This window comes from Cervus elaphus, chromosome 11, assembly GCF_910594005.1.
Source record: "Cervus elaphus chromosome 11, mCerEla1.1, whole genome shotgun sequence".
Lineage (NCBI taxonomy): Eukaryota > Metazoa > Chordata > Mammalia > Artiodactyla > Cervidae > Cervus > Cervus elaphus.
The window spans coordinates 18649281-18666670 of NC_057825.1; the positions used below are offsets into that span (position 1 = coordinate 18649281).

At 49.1% G+C, this 17390-nt stretch overlaps 1 protein-coding gene across 5 annotated transcripts in view; it reads left to right on the forward strand.

Moving 5' to 3' along the window:
• ASAP2 (ArfGAP with SH3 domain, ankyrin repeat and PH domain 2) overlaps window positions 1-17390 on the forward strand; it is a 153617-nt gene that overhangs the window by 70884 nt on the left and 65343 nt on the right. For all 5 annotated transcript variants that reach the window (XM_043917025.1, XM_043917027.1, XM_043917026.1 and 2 more), the window contains exons 4-5: window positions 13030-13104; window positions 14999-15048. In XM_043917025.1, the coding sequence (XP_043772960.1) occupies window positions 13030-13104; window positions 14999-15048 (125 nt within the window). The remainder of the gene's footprint in view (window positions 1-13029; window positions 13105-14998; window positions 15049-17390) is intronic.

Consider the following 17390-nt stretch of genomic DNA (forward strand, 5'->3'; position numbering starts at 1 on the left):
TCCCGTTTTCGCGTCTACTGAAAATGCCTTACATTCTTTCTCTTCTGAAAGCATTTTTTAAAATTGCAATAGAGTTAATTTACAGTGCTGTGCTAGTTGCAGTGTGTAGCAGAGTGATTCAGTTATACAGGTATATTCTTTTTCAGATGCTTTTCCCTTGTAGGTTATTATAAGACTTTGACAATAGTTCCCTGTCTGTTGTTCCTGTGTTTTATCTGTAGTGTGTGTGTGTTAATTCCAGACTCCAAATGTGCCCCTGTCCCCGCTGTCTCCTTTGATAACCGTAAGTTTGCTTTCTATGTCTGTTTTCCATTTGTGTTTTTAAATGCCCTACAGTATTTATTCAGCGGGGGCCTTGATCGTAATTTCATCTTTAGGGGAGGAAGGTTTACAGTTGTCTCAGTCCAGTTCAGTTGCTCAGTCGTGTCCGACTCTTTGTGACCCCAGGGACTGCAGCACACCAGGCCTCCCTGTCCACATGGCCAACTCCTGTAGTTTACTCAAACTCATGTGCACTGAGTCAGTGATGCCGTCCAACCATCTCATCCTCTGTCGTCTCCTTCTCTCGCCTTCAATCTCTCCCAGCATCAGGGTCTTTTCGAATGAGTCAGTTCTTTGCATCAGGTGGCCAAAGGACTGGAGCTTCAGCTTCAGCACCAGTCCTTCCAATGAATATTCAGGACTGATCTCCTTTAGGTTGGGCTGATTGGATCTCCTTGCTGTCCAAGGAACTCTCAAGAGTCTTCTCCAACACCACAGTTCAAAAGCATCAATTCTTCAACGCTCGGCTTTCTTTATAGTCCAACTCTGACATCCATACATGACTACTGGAAAAACCATAGCTTTGACTAGACGGACCTTTGTTTGCAAAGTAATGTTGTACAGTTCTCTAGGGCATAAATTAAGGAGCTGCGCTGAACTCTAGAGAATCACCCCAGTGCCTGGTACCTGCTGTGTAGGAGTAACTGCCCTTAGACTGGTGCCAGACTGTCGGATTTCCATTTTCAGCGTCTGTTTTTTTTTTAATATCCTGACACTGTTTGCCCTGCTAATTGCTGGTCTCTACCGCTCTTGGCGCTTGCTTCCCCAGCGCTGTGAGCTGGAGAACGCCATGGCCGGCTGCTTAGGTTGTGCACAGTGTAGGAGTCTGTGAGCTCTGAGTGGGAGGGTGGGAGGGCTGGGGCTTCCCTGGGGGAACAGAGTTCTGGCTGGACCTGCTGACAGTCACGTTGGACACCTGGAAACCTCTGCCGTGAATGATTTTTGTCTGGCCTGATACATGCTTGGAAATTGTCTTCGCTGAAGAAGACTCTCGAGAGTGCCTTGGATGGGACGGAGATCAAGCCAGCCAATCCTGAAGGAAATCAACCCTGAATATTCACTGGAAGGAAACTGATGCTGAAGCTGAAGCTCCAATGCTTTGGCCACCTGATGCAAAGAGCTGACTGGTTGGAAAAGACCCTGGTTGATGGGAGAGACTGAAGACAGAAGAAGAGGGCAGCAGAGGATGAGACGGTTGGATGGCATCACCGCCTCAATGGACATGAGTTTGAGCAGACCCAGGAGATGGGGGAGGACAGGGAAACCTGGCGTGCTGCAGTCCATGTTACTGTAGAGTCGGACACAACTGACGACTGAACAAGAACATCACAAGACTTACGCACCGCAAGCTGTCTCCTGCACTTGCAGATTCCTGACCCAAATGAAAGCATGTCCTCAGTTGGACCGAGACAACCAAGGCAGTGAGGCTACTTACCGTCAGAGCCCGTGTTTGCGTGTAGTACAGACACTCCTGCGTACGCATTGTACTTCGGTTCCATTTCTTTCGGAAAAGGCAGGGCCACTTCATTGTGACCCCTATGGTACACTGACTCCTCAAAGTCAGGGAAGGGGGAGCGGGCCCAGGAGGAGAGCTCAGCTGAGAAGAGTGAGGGAGTGCCTGTTGGGGGCACCCAGTTCCCGGGGCAGGAAGCACTCACTGCTTCAGCTGGGGCTACTTTTCTTAGGATGCTGTGCAGGGCCAGCCCAGCCCTGTATGGAGGCCTGAGGGTGTGACCTCGGAAAGTGTCGAGGTGACTCTCACTGCCTCGGGTGCTCGGGTCCTCGGTAGAGGTGGGCGGGGGTTCTGGGGGCTATCACAGGGTCCATCCACATCCAGGCCCTTTGCCAAGTTCATGAATACATCCCTTACGTTAAAAGTGAAAGTGTTCGTCACTCAGCTGTGTCTGACTCTTTGCAACCCCATGGACTGTAGACTGCCATGCTCCTCTGACCATGGGATTTTCCAGGCCAGAAATACTAGAGCAGGTTGCCATTTCCTTCTCCAGGGGATCTTTCCGACCCAGGGATCAAAACCTTGTCTCCTGCACTGCAGGTGGATTCTTTACCCGCCACCAGGGAAGTCCTCCTTTAAACCTAAAACTTGACAAACTACATCAGTACTTGTATATTGTAAATTCTGGTTTACAAAGCTCTTGGACATCGTTTGTTTGAGTTGCCATCCCCAGAGTCCTCGTCTTGCCCTCAGAGAGCCCTAGCCTTGCACTCAAGTGGCGTCACCTGGAGCTACTTAGAAACGCAGGACCCCCACCCCCCACGCCCAGGCCCTTGTCCCCTAGGCCTGCCAAACTCTATTTTCCCAGGGTATGAATCAGCCCATTCAAGTCTGAGAAGCATCACCTGAGAGCTGAGGTTCTCAAAGTATGGTCCGTGGACCAGCAGCAGCATCACCTGGAACTAGTTAAAAGACACAGGTCCTACCTACTGAATCGTGGTTCTCAGCTTCACCCAGTGACAGCACCTGAACAGCTGCTAGAACACTCTCTGCTGGGCGCCGTCTCCCAGAGTTCACCCTCCATTCGCATTTCTAATCAGTCCTGGCAACACTGATCGTGGTGTCGGAACCAGCTATGCGAAGGACAGCCCAGTGGACCGCTTCCCATCTTCCCCCGGGGAGACTTGAGGCCAGGGTGCCAGAGTGTTCACTCGGCTGCAAGTGTCCACCCTCAAGTTCTCAGAGCTGATGCATTGGAAACGGTGCTTTCATTTTTGGTGATGGCTTAACTCAGCAATTTTAACGTCACGTGGGTTTTAGAAGACGCTATGGATTGATGAGTCCTGGGCTCTTCTGTGCTGGCCCCCACGCCTCTCAGAGTTGACCACACAGCTGTAGGTGGGCTGTGGTGTATTGTTTCGTCCTCTGCTCCCCAGTGGAAGAGGGTCGCTGTTTTCTGTGCACTTAGAACCTGAAAGATCAAAGCGGAGTGACTGCCAGAGACGCAGTGCTAAAGGCAGAAACCAGGTCAGCTGCCTCCCCTCTTTCTTGTGTGAAAGTTGCCAGTGTTTTTGGCAGCTGCCTGGTTTTGATCTTTCAGTTTGCGTTAAACACTCAGGAACTGCGTGGGCTCTCCGTCTCCCTTTTTAATTAAACAAACCATCAGAGTGACTCTGCTGCCAAGAACCAGGCCTGGGCGCGTGTGTTCATGAGGGCCCCATGTGAGCGAGCGCACAAGACACTGTGTGGTGTGTGCACATGTGTGCATGCGTGGTAGGCCTTGGGCAATGTTTTCACCAGTCCCTGGGGAGAAATCACCAAAAATGAAAGTGGCCTAGATGGTTTTTCTTTGTCAGGTTTTCCTGTGTGTCTCTGAGGAACTGCTCTGGGGACTGGAAATAGGGAACCCCGATGTAGATGGCACGTCGTGGAGGGTGGACAGTGCAGGTGTTTGGCCTCTACCAACCCCGCTCCCGCCGTGGGTCAGGAGTGAGCAGCCCTGACCACTCTTAAGGTCAGTTGCCTCCGGCAGGGAAGTGACCAGCAGAGCACTGGCCTCGTTCTCAGCTCAGCTGCTGCTTAGCTGTGGGGTTTGGGGCAGAGTGTGTGACCTGACCCTCCCACTGTTTCCCCTTCTGTACAATGGGTCTAACACTGACCTCTCAGCAGATGTAAGCCTCGCAAGCGAGTAAGTGGCCCAGTGCTGTGGCACTCAGGCCACTTTGCCTGCTGCTTCTCCAAAAAGTTTTCTGTCTGGATGTTCGTTCTCTCGGATAAGCAGCCTTTGGAAAGAACAGAAAACTGCTGTGATCCTGCCAGGCATGTGCCTGCCTTGGGCCTCGGTGTGAGGAATTCCCTCTGCTGGGAACGCGCTCCCACCAGCGTTTCTCTGTGCCTATTGACCGCTTCCTTCAGACTCTGCTGCTTGTCACCTTCTAAAAACGCTTCCTGATCACTTTTCAAGAGTCCCATCTCTCGAGTAGCCTTATCTGTAAGATTCAGGCGTGCATGCCTAGTCACTCAGTCATGTCTGACTCTTTGCGACCCCATGGACTGTAGCTCACCAGGCTCCTCTGTCCATGGAATTCTCCAGGCAAGAATACTGGAGTGGGTCGCCATTCCTTTCTCTGGGGGATCTTCCAACCCAGGGATGGAACCCAGATGTCCTGTATCACAGGCAGATTCTTTATCATCTGAGCTACCAGGGAAGGATGCCCTTTGTAAGATCCGTAGCAGCTCCCAGACTGGAAAGAACTCAGAAACCTGTCAGCAGGTGTGTGGATAAGCCAGGTGATGGAAAACTGTTCAACAGGAATGGGAGGGAGCCACTGATGCAACAACACTGATGGCTGCCAAAGCAAGGATGAAAGAAGTCGGCAGAAAGCAGTGCACCGTGTAGGATTTCACATATGTGAAGCCCTGGAAAATGCAGGTTACTCTGTGAAGACAGAAGCAGATCCGCTGTTGCCTGGAGACTGGAGATGGAGGAATGAACAGCTGGGAGGTGGGGATTGCAGAAAGGCCCTGGGGGTGATGGGTGCACTCACTATCTGGATTTGGGCAGTGGTTTTCTGGGTGCATGTATGCATCATAACACCCACTCTGATGTGGGCAGATTATTGTACTAAGACATCAGTTACACCTCAGAGCTACTTAACATTTTCTTGAGGTTACTCATGTAAAGCACTGCTGTCCACCACAACCATGTGTCAGTGGATATGGTCTGTATCTGCTCTATCCAGTATCAGAAGCCACTCACCACCTGTGGCTCTTGTGCACCTGAAACATGCTAGCGCAGCTGAGGAACTCAGTTTCTAACTTGATTTAGTTTTAAGCCACTTCAATTTGAATGGGCCTGTGTAGCTAGTGTCTGTCGTACTGGACTGCACAGGTGTAAAGCCATTCCTACTACTGTAACACACCCTGCAGCGCACACAGATGCACGCACGCGCACACACACACACACACTCTCCCTCCCTCCCTCCCTGCTCCAGGTCTCAGGCTCCAGCTCCTGGAGAAGACTTCACAGCTCCAGGCAGGTGCAGCCTGTTTCCTTGGTGCATGTCCTTGGCTCATGCCGAAGCCTCTGCTAGGAATGTCCTTGTTTGAAGCAGTGAGGTTTGAGGTCTTTGCAGCTCTCTGTCCTCCCACACAGAGGTGCTGCTGGGGCCTGTGCATGTGTGAACAGGTGTTTGCCCTTCTTTGAAGTCTTGACTTTACCTCCTTAATTCTGTGATTTCCAGTAGTCATGTATAGATGTGAGAGTTGGACTAAAAAGAAAGATGAGCACCAAAGAATTGATGCTTTTGAACTGTGGTTTTGGAGAGGATTCTTGAGAGTTCCTTGGACTGTGAGGAGATCCAACCAGTCCATCCTAAAGGAAATCAGTCCTGAATATCCATTGGAAGGACTGATATTGAAGCTGAAGCTCCAATCGTTTGGCTACCTGATGCGAAGAACTGACCCATTGGAAAAGACCCTGAAGCTGAGAAAGATGGAAGGCGGGAGGAGACGGGAATGACAGAGGATGAGATGGTTGGATGGCATCACTGACTAAATGGACATGAGTTTGAGTAAACTCCGGGAGTTGGTGATAGATAGGGAGGCCTGGCGTGATGCAGTCCGTGGGGGTCACAAAGAGGTGGACACGGCTGAGTGACTGAACTGAACTGAACTCTGTGATTGAGCAGCATTTGCTCAAGTTAAAAAGGAAAAAAAAAACCCTGTAGATCCCAGTGTCATCATTTCGGTCTCTGGTTTCTCATAGATTAGGCATATTAAAATAAGCTTATATGACACCACTGCATTTCAGGTAAGGCTCTTTAGCCATGTTTTTTATATGGCCTTTTAAGGAAACGCTGATTGTCCCCAAAGAGTGAGGGTTTTTGAGGAGAGCCCTTGAAAGACCTGTTCTTTTCTAGACTCAAAAGCCAAGAAGATTCTGCCCAGCAGCTTTTCTGTCCTGAGTCTTCTCGTTGTTTGTTGTTCAGATGCTAAGTTGTGTCAGACTCTTTACAACCCCATGAACTGCAGCACGCCGGGCTTCCCTGTCATTCACCATCTCCTGGAGCTTGCTCAGACTGATGGCCATAGAGTCAATGATGCCATCCAGCCATCTCATCCTCTGTCGTCCCCTTCTCCTGCCCTGTCTTGCCCAGCATCAGGTTCTTTTCCAATGAGTCAGTTCTTCACATCATGTGGCCAAACTATTGGGGTTTCAGCTTCAGCATCAGTCCTTCCAGTGAACACTCAGGACTGATCTCCTTTAGGATGGACTGGTTGGATCTCCTTGCAGTCCAAGGCTCTTCTCTTTGCTGCTCCTGAGAACAGTGCACTGTGATGTGAGAATCCTTTCTAGCGTCAGGCTTCTGGACGGATCCCTAGGGCAGTGCAGGTGTGGTCACTGCCTGAGTCAGGAAGGAGGACACACGGAGGGTCCCGGGGGTCAGGCTGGGACCAGGGGCGGAGCTTTGCCTGGCTCAGCAGCTGCTGGTGACCACTGATGAGCTGAAGAGGCAGCTGAGACCTTGCCCCTGTGTCAGGGGAAGTGTTGGGGGGGAGCAGATTTTAGTGTATAAAAGTGGCAAAGCTAGGGTCGAGGAATTTTGAGACCAAAACATAATAAATAGGAAGAAGCCATGTGGAAAGATGGCTGCTGTCTGGTTGTATTCCCCTGCCCGCCACCATCTCCTTATCTGTCTCTGCTGATCAGCTGTGACATTACCGAGGCCGCCCTTGGTCTCTGATAGCCCGTCTGCCTGTCTGTCCAGGACTGACTCATTCTTCTCCTACTGAGATTATGGATGTTTGATCACTTATCAATTCCTCTTGTCAAGACATATCCAAGTGAACCCAGGGAAAGGGAAGTCCTCCTTTCTAAGGGGAGGACTGTTAAAGATTGCCTGTGTGCTCTTGGTGTTAGATCCGTACTTACTAGCAGCGATTAAGAGTTATAATTTGTACTCAGATCAAGCTTGGTGTTTCAGAAAAGCCATTTTACTTACGCTTGTTAAAAGTAAGTCAGAGGATAAGAGAAAGCCCAGTGCTTGCTCAGTGCTAAGGAAAATATTTGCGTTGGGTCGCCCAGGGGTGATTTTAATTCTTCCCGTAGATCATAACGGTTTTGTTGCTGGTAAGTTGAGGCTGGAGCCATTGAGCACGAGGCATGTGCGGTGAGAGCCCTTGGCTGCGGTTTTCACCTCTCGTGGCCGGAATGGGGATGGTTTGTTCAGCTGTGGACCCGAGACTGCGGGACAGCTCCGGTATAGGCTGTCCGAGGGGGGCCCAGAGCTGGTCCTTCCTGTGCCGGGCCCGGATGGGACACCTGGGCTCCGCACACGGTTCAGGGCTCAGGCGGAGACGAGGACCAGTCATTTCCTGGGGGCTCACCCTGAGTCACTGTGTGGTGTTCAGGTTGCGTATGAGAGCAGGTAGAAAAAAAAAAAAAAAGAAAGCAGGTAGACACAAAGGGCAGGCAGAAGCTGGAGCTGGGGGTGCGGGTGGGGTACTTTGCTAGTAAACCCACTGTTCATAACAGTTTCTTCTTTAAAAAAGGAAAAGCAGCTTTATGAGCTGTGTTGTATATCATAAAATGCACCCATTCCATTTCTACAAGTCAGAGATTTCTAGTAGCTTTACCACGAGGTGTGCAGCCGCCACCTCGAATCAATCTGGGGACATTTCCTCCCCTCCCGCCCCCAGTAAGTTCCTTCCTGTCTCCTCATAGTTAATCCCCATTTCCACCCCCAGCCCCAGGCGACCACTGATCTACTTTCCATCTCTTTTGTGATGATTTCGCTAATTATGTTCTGATTAGAGAAGTAATAGCTTCTTATTTTAGATCATTTGAGTAACCCCAGAAAGAGAAGTGGCTGGAAGGAGGGCCGGAACCCCCTTGGTGGGATCCTCTCCAGGCTGCTCTTTCTAGCTCTTACCCTCCGCTGCCCGCTCCGCCCACCTGGCCGAGGTGCTTCCCCTTCTCCTCGGTCCTGTGCCGGGATGCTCTCCACCCGTTCCCACAGCGCAGAGTCCTCCCCGTCTTTAAAGGTCCATCCCATGTGATCCCCCGTCAGCAAAAGATTTCCCTGGTGTTCAAACTGAAGGCGATGCTCTCTTCTGAGCACTTCCGTGGTGTTCTATTTATGGCTCATAGGGTTTCCGTGTGGCACCTACATGCTTCATCTTCCTTACTAAACGGTGAGTCATGAGGACTGAGCTTCTGTCTAATGCATCTTTGTCTCCCAAGCTCTCTCACCTGCTCCATCTCCCGTTGCCCCCTGAGTGCCCCGAGTGACTCCTTCATCACTGTCATCACGGCTGTGATGGCTGTTACCTGTCACGCCCGCCTTGTCCCCAGTGTCCGGCATGAAAGCTGGCCCCATGTTTGCACATTCCTTAGGTTTTTACTCTAATATTTAACCCTTGAGTGCTGAAGCCTGGTTTACCTCTTTCACCTAATACCTGTCCTCACTACCTGACTTCTTATTTCAATTTAAAAAATAATAATAAGTAATAACAAAGTCTTTTTTTTTGGCTCCACCACACAGCTTGTGAGATTTTAGTTCCTTGACCAGGGGTTGAACCCAGGCACTCTGCAGTGAGAGTGTGGAGTCCTAACCACTGGACTGCCAGGGAATTTCTGATAACAGTCTTAAAATAGATGTGTAAACAAATTCTGGGTGCTATTCTTCTTCCCTGCTGTGCAGAGCCTTGTTTTTCTCACTCATTCATGCATGCACTCACAGGTAGTGCACCTCTCATAGAAACACATCAGAGTTCTTCCTAGAAACACAAGTTTTAATCAGCAAGCACCTTATTTTTTTTTCCCCCAACCCACCGTGTATCTATTTGTTCCGGTGTCTTTAGCTCAGCCTCCTGCCCTGAGCGGCTCTGACACCCCCTCCCCGGGCCATTCCTGCTGCCCGTGGTCTTACACTGGCCTTGTCTAGGCAGCGCTCAGGACTGAACCAACTTGTTGGACTCCAGCCAGGACTCTTCAGTCCAGTGGACGAAGGGGCAGAGTCAAGGCTTGGGAATGGGAACAGTCACGTTCTTCCCAAGCCCAAGTCAGTCCATCTGACTGCTCAGAACCACTGGTATCTGTACAGAGTCCAACATGTTGCATGTTGTGTGTCTTACACTTTTCGTTTAATTCTTGGTGTCTACATATTTGTGAAGACTCTTGAGTGTCCCTTGGGCTGCAAGGAGATCAAACCAGTCAACCCTAAAGGAAGTCAACCCTGAGTGTTCATTGGAAGGACTGATGCTGAAGCTGAAACTCCAATCCTTTGGCCACCTGATTTGAGGAGCTGACTCTTGGAAAAGACCCTGATGCTGGGAAGGATTGAAGGCAGGAGGAGAAGAAAGCAGCAGAGGATGAGATGGTGGATGGCATCACTGACTTGATGGACGTGAGTTTGAGTAGGCTCCGGGAGTTGGTGATGGACAGGGAAGCCTGGTGTGCTGCAGTCCATGGGGTCACAAAGAGTTGGGCACGGCTTAACAACTGAACGACAACAACATATTTATTCTTCCTCTGAGATGGCAAACATTGATTTGTTCATTTGTAGCCAGCTTTCTGCTGTCTGTAAAATAGGTGCTCAATAAATACATGGTGAATGAGTTAACAAATTCCCACATTCATAATATGATGTTTAAAGCTATTAATGTATCTCTAGATTCTGTCTCTTATTGTTGTTCACTTCAGTCACTCAGTCGTGTCTGACTCTTTGTCACCCCATGGACTGCAGCACGCTACGCTTCCGTGTCCTTCCTCTCCCAGAGCTTGCTCAAACTTCATGTCCATTGAGGCAGTGATGTCATCCAATCATCTTATCCTCTGTCATCCCCACCTGCCTTCAGTCTTTCCCAGAATCAGGGTCTTTTCCAATGAGTCAGTCGGCTCTTCACATCAGCTGGCCAAAGTATAGGAGCTTCAGCTTCAGTATTAGTCCTTCCAATGAATATTCATGATTGATTTCCTTTAGGATTGACTGGTTGGATCTCCTTGCAGTCCTAGGGACTCTCAAGACTCTTCTCCAACACCACAGTTCAAAAACATCAATTTTTCAGCGTTCAGCCTTCTTTATAGGCCAACTCTCACATCCATACATGACTACTGGGAAAACCATAGCTTTGACTTGATGGACCTTTGTCGGCAAAGTGATGACTCTGCTTTTTAATATGCTATCTAGGTTTGTCATAGATTTTCTTCCAAAGAGCAAGCATCTCTTATTTCATGGCTGCAGTCACCATCTGCAGTGATTTTGGAGCCCAAGAAAATTAAGTCTGTCACTGTTTTCATTATTTACCCATCTATTTGCCATGAAGTGATGAGACTGGATGCCAGGATCTTAGTTTTTTGAATGTTGGGTTTTAAGCCAGCTTTTTCAAACACCTCTTTCACCTTTATCAAGAGGCTCTTTAGTTCCTCTTTGCTTTCTGCTGTAAGGGTGGTGTCATCTGCATATCTGAGGTTATTGATATCTCTCTTGGCAATCTTGATTCCCAACTTGTGCGTCAACCAGCCCGGCATTTTGCTTGATGTACTCTGCATATAAGTTAAATAAGCAGGGTTACAATATACATCCTTGACGTACTCCTTTCCTAATTTTGAACCAGTCCATTTTTCTGTGTCCTTGACCTGCATATAGGTTTCTCAGGAGGCAGGTAAGGTGGTTTGGTATTCCCATCTCTTTAAGAATTTTCCACAATTTGTTTTTCCTACACTCTGCTTTAGTGTAGTCAGTGAAACAGAAGTAGATGAGTGCTATGGAGAACAGAAAAGCTTGAAGCCGCCCCTTAGGATGTGTGGCGTGTGTGAGCTTGATAAGATGAATGCAGGGTGGAACCTGTTAAGTCCCTTAAGAAATTTTCTAAAAAGAAAATACTGGGGATTTCCTCAGTGGTCCAGTGGTTAAGAATCTGCCTTCCAATGCAGGGGACACTGGTTCAATCCCTGGTCTGGAACTAAGATCCCACATGCCACAGGGCAACTAAGCCGAAGTGCCACAACTAAATCCTGACATAGCCAAAAATAATAATTTTTTTTTAAAAGAATATATTGGAGGATCGGTGTGGGGGTGGGCATTGCTTCCTGCTGAGCAGTTGGGATGTTAATGAAAATGGTGGCACCTGAGTCATCCTCATGGACGGGCAGGTTTTGGGCATCCAGGGGCACGGGGAAGACCGTGAGCTCAGGATGGAGCACGTCATCTGTGACCTTAGACTCCGAGGAGCAGGAAACGACAAAGACCTCTGTTCAGCTGGACACGGGGATGAAATGTGGCAAATGAGGTTGGACTATGAGGGTCGAGATGCAGAAGTAGGTTTGGTTTTTATCAGGGACACGTCGGAGAAACTGGACAACTTCGAGGAAGCGGTTGGGGCGGGCAGAGGAGGTGATGTTTCAGTCCAGAAAAGGGGCAGGGAGGTGAGAAGGCAGAAGGAGCGTGTGGACGGGTAGCAGGTGGAGAGGCTGGAGCCCCAGGAGGCAGGCTGAGTGCCAAGCTGGTGGGTGGGGACGTGGACATGTGTGGAGACACGGCTTCCCCACGGCTCAGCGGAAACCCAGGCGCGCTCCTGTTGGGGGTGAGTCACCTGCACAGCCTCACCTTAGACTCAGGTTTTCATTATTTAAATCCAAACTCTCCAGGCCGATCCTGGCAAGTCGTAGCTGAGGGCGTTGTGTCTCTGCTGGTGCGTGCCGAGTCGAACTGTGGGAGCCTCAGACAGAAGTTACCCCAGAAGGCATTTCGGAGACAACAGTCGTGACTTGACCATTTATCTGGCAGGGGAGGTGGCTGGTGCAGGCATGGTTACGCACCTTGCTAGTAGTAGTTTTCAGGTAAATTTCTTCCTCCATTTTGAAAGTTCATATGCTGAATAGTGCGTGGAAATCAGATCCCACGTTGCTGTAAAAGTTGTGATGGTGGTTGGCCTTCCAGCCCAGGGTAGTTCTACTAAAAGTGAAATTTTCCTTAGTCGGGTTGTAAGAAGGAAGGGTCTTACACAGGGCTCCTCTCTCTGTTGACAGTCCCGTAATTTCGGTGCAGGTCTCTGAAGTGAGGCAGGCGCCCGCCGCAGCAGGCCGCACGGGCAGCTGTGCTGACTTGGGGGGCGTGTGCGGGGGAGGTGAGCACCGAGAGCCTCAGCTTTCTTCTCCCTGGGGAGGGATTCTCATCGGGTTGAGAACCCAGGGACTCTGCGCCTTGAGCTTTCTTGCTCACTGAAGCTTGATGTCTTCCAGTTGACTCACAGCTGAGTGGCCGGCGGGGACAGGCCCCGAGTGTGTCAGAATGCTTTGGTTCCCCTAGATTTAATCCATGGTGACAACTTGCTAAGCCACTATCTCTCGCCTTCTTGCTTCAGGGGGAAGAGCAGGCGACCTCGAGACCGCTTGTCTCTCCTTTTCTCACTTACCTGCTTTCTCCAGCCACCCCCACCCCCTCAGTGCTTGTTCCGTCTCTCTCACACATATTCTCTTTTAGTTTCCTTTGTTGGGGGCCATGCTGTGGAGACTTGGGTGCAGACTTCATAGCCCAGTAATAGGTTAATATTTTGTGAAATATAAACAGATGTAGACTTTTCACTGTTAGGTTTTCATTCATAAGATGACATCGTTACGGAGACTGTTAAGAGTGATGGGGTTTTAGGGAAAGTTTATCACCATGTGTTCTTTTAACCTCCTTACTGTCCTTGCTTTAGATTAAAAAGGAAATGGAATAAGAATATATGTTTTTTTTTTTGTCTTTTAGATTCAGAACATGAACAACATAATCTCCTTCCCTCTGGACAGTTTGCTGAAGGGGGACCTGAAAGGAGTGAAAGGGGTATGACCTGCGGAGTCCTGTCCGGGGGGCAGTGGTTTGAGGACGGCATTGTGGTCTGGCTGGCCCGTCCAGGCAGATACCCCTCAGGCCTTCCTGAAATGGCGGGACAGCTCCATGGCACCTCGGGCTCCCTTGACTGGCCACCTTGGCACCACCATTCAGCCCTAACAGTGGTGACCCGTGGCTTTCCCAGTTGTCCCACTGGTGCTTGAGATGTGGGAGGGAAAGAAACAGGAAACTGAATGACTATGGGCTTGGCCGGCGGAGCAGGGAAGCCTGTGTGCAGTCCGGTTTTCCAGCTGGTCTAGCCCTGACTGACCCCTGTACAGGCCCCTTGCAGGGACGTGGTCTCCCCACTGGGAGATCAGCACCAGCAAGGCCTGAGCCACCTTCATTCTTCTGTCCTGCAAAAGGCGCCCATCGTTGAGGCCTCACCAGCCTCCCACAAACCCTCGAGCCGTAAACTGTGTCCCGAGAACATGTGTGTGTGGCCCAAGTGCAGTGTGGGGCCAGGTGTGAGCAGAAGGTCACTCGTGCCTGTCTCTGGCACAGACAGGTGTGTGATACAAGAGGGAGGCGACCAGGCCCCAGTCCTTAGGAGGCCGAGTTCTCTGATCCCCAGCGGCCTCCGCAAGGCCAGCGTGGCCGACCTGGGGTCTCTGCAGAGGCAAGCCGTGCACGGAGAGCTGTCCGGGCAGGGAGTCTGGCCGGGTGAGCCGTTAGGAGTGAAGACGCTGAGGAAGGTTACTCATTGTCCCCTGGGGCCCCAGAGCACATGTCTGGGGAGGTAGGCAGGAAAACGGGAGGGCGGGGCGCACAGGGCAAGTCCTGCCCCGGGGCCTGCAAGTCCAGCCAGTCTGCAGCAGCCAGAAGCAGTCCTCCCCGGGGCCTGAGCCGGGGGAGTGGAGGTGAGGCTGATGGGGTGGACTGGCCCCCTCCCTGGAGGCTTTAGGTGCCAGGCTGTGGAGCTTGGGCCTTGTTAGAAGGCTGGAGAAGAGCCAGAAAGAATTAGAAATCCCCGCAACAAAAGGGTTTTCTCTTCCAAAAGAGCCCTGTTAAAGGGAGCATACATAGGTGGGAACAACTTGATGGAATTTCTGGTGGCTCAGCACATTTTTAAGCCAGGTTTCATCAGAGAATGTGAGGTCCTGAGTTCCAGACAGAATCATGCAATTCTCTCCTAGTTCACCTTGTAGAGAATCCGCCTGCAATGCAGGAGACCCAGGTTCAATTCCTGGGCTGGAAAGATCCCGCTGGAGAAGGAAATGGCGACTCACTCCAGTATTCTTGCCTGGAGAATCCCATGGACAGAGGAGCGGGCGGGCTACACAGTCCATGGGGTCATAAGAGTCTAACACGACTGAGCGCCTAAACCATCAGGTCACAGGAGACAGTAAATGGCTTTTATATTCTTGTTTTGGGGCCCACATCAGGGGTACGTGTGTTGAGATTCCTGTATTAATAAAAAAGAAAAAAAAAAACAGAGTCCTTTTATTTCAGAGGGATAAATACTTGCAGATTAAATGTTATGTCTTTCTGGGTTTAATTTCAGAATAATTCTAGGGCAGAGGGTAGGGTCTAGGTGAAACAAGACGTGCTGTGAGTTAATAACTCATTGTAACTAGCTGACTGGCACATTATACAATTCTCTCCACTTCATTCTGTGTGCATTTTGTATATTCCATAATAAAAATTTCTTAGAAAAGAAATGCCACCACTAGTCTAATTAAAAAGCCTATACTAAGAGCTTAGGCTCTTTATTTTTCATGGGATCACATATGTCATTTATCGCAGAAATTAATACTCCTTTCAGGGCTAGTCTTGGGAGAAGTAAGTTTATCTTGCCCAGAAATTCATGATTAGTCCAGTTTAATTTATTCCTCTCTATTTACAGGATTTGAAGAAGCCTTTTGATAAAGCTTGGAAGGACTATGAAACAAAAATGTGAGTGTTTTTGTTTTAAAAAATAAGCATGGGTAACTTGAGGCTTTAATTTAAGATTGCGCTTTTATTGCTTAAAGGTATTGTCTGAATGAACCTTAATCCAGGAAAGAATTCACCCAGAACTCTGTTGCCCTGTTCTGCTGTGATTCTAGATGTTTTCTTCCGTACCGGGTGTCTGCCTTCCTGATGTTAAGCTCTTCAGACAGGCTTTTTCTTGTGCCTCCTCTTCTGTCCTGTGACTGCCTGATTGTTGTTTTCAGGAATGTTAATTGACTGCTGCTGGTTGACTTTAGGCAGCTGCTGTAACATTTCTGATCACAGTTTCTCGATTCCTGGAGTGGAGAGGATCAAGCTAGCTAGAACTGGGTGAGCGATTGTGGGGATAATGGTTTTGGTTATTTTAAATACCTGAGAAGTAGAAAATATGTTTTAATGCCTCGTGTTTGCTTTGTAATGGCTGTGCATTGGGTAATAGAGTTTTCTCAGTGGAAATAGAAACTTTTATATGAAACCATCTGGGAAAGTGGGAAGTGTTCAGAAGAAAGCCTTTTCAGATGTCACTGTTGTTGGTCACTCGCTAAGTCAGGTCCGACTCTTGGTGACCTCATGGACTGCAGCCCACCAGGCTCCCCAGTCCTTCACTATCTCCTGGAATTTGCTGAAATTCACATGCACGAGTTGGTGATGCCATCCAGTCATGTCATCCTCTGCTGCTCCGTCTTCCTTTTGCCCAATTTAATCTTTCCTAACTTCAGGGTCTTTTCCAATGAGTCAGTCTTTTCCAAACAAGTGGCCAAAGTGTTGGAGCTTCAACATCAGTCCTTCCAGTGAATATTCAGGGTTGATTTCCTTTAGGATTGACTGGTTTGATCTCCTTGCAGTCAAAGGGATTCTGAGGAGTTTTTTCCACCCCTACAGTTTGAAAGCATCGATTCTTCGGTGCTCAGCCTTCCTTATGGTACAATTCTCACATCCATACATGACTACCAGAGAAAACATAGCTTTGATTGTACGGACCTTTGTCAGCAAAGTGATGTCTCGGCTTTTTAATACACCATCTAGGTTTATCATAGTTTTCCTTCCAAGGAGCAAATGTCTTGTAATATCATGACTTGCAGTCACCGTCAGCAGTGATTTTGGAGCCCAAGAAAATAAAATCTGTCACTGCTTCCACCCTTTCCCCTTCTATTCCATGAAGTGATGGGACTGGATGCCCTGATCTTAGTTTTTTGAATGTTGAACTTCAGGCCAGCTTTTTCACTCTCCTTTTTCATCCTCATAAAGAGACTCCTTAGTGCCTCTTTACTTTCAGCCATAAAGGTGGTATCATCTGTGTATCTGAGGTTGGTATTTCTCCTGGCAATCAGATGTATCTATAGGTAGGTAATTGGGTTTGTTTGTTTTTACCAGCCCTGGGCATCTGTTCAGAGGTAGAGGATCACAAAGCTCACACCAAGCAATACCAAATCTTTGGTGCTCATCCTGTCCTAGAAATCTAAAGTTCCCGTACTCCAGATTCTGGAGTTTTTCTAATGGCGCACATTCACATATTAACACAGGTTATTAAACCCAGAGAGGCTCCAAACTCACTAGGCTTGGCCTGTTAGCGTCCTGGATCCATGTGCCAATTCAGTTCAGTAAACAAGAAGGGGATCCGAATTCCTGCTTTATAGACGGGACACCAGGCCTCAGTATTTGCTCTGGTCAGTCACAAGGGACAATTGAGCCAAGGGCAGGACGTGGATTTCCCCACTTCCATTCAGCTGCTGTCACTGCCAGATTCACGGGCCTTAGAGAAAAGGCTTCTGTGCATTTCTGAACCTGGGATGTGAGGGGGTCTCTGAGGAGGGTTGCTGGAGAGAATCTTCAGGTTCTGAAAGTGAAAGGTTTGAAAGAAGAATGAGATCAAATTCTATAAAATCAAGACACACATAGATATGGTGAGGACTCACAAAATCCCAGAATTATAGGACAAATGAGCACCACTCTTTAAAACTCAGAGTCATTGTAATGCTGGAGAAGGCTCTTGAGAGTCTCTTGGACTGCAAGGAGATTAACCAGTCAGTCCTAAATGAAACCAACCCTGAATATTCATTGGAAGGACTGACGTTGACGCTCCAATCCTTTGGCCACCTGATGCAAAGAGTCAGCTCATTGAAAAGACCCTGATGCTGGGAAGGAGTAAGGGCAGGAGGAGAAGGGGACCACAGAGGACAAGAAGATTGGATGTCAGTGACAAACTCATTGACATCATCATGAGTTTGAGCAAACTCCAGGAGATGGTGGGGGACAGGGAAGCCTGGTGCGCCGCAGTCCATGGGGTCATAAAGACTTAGCAACTG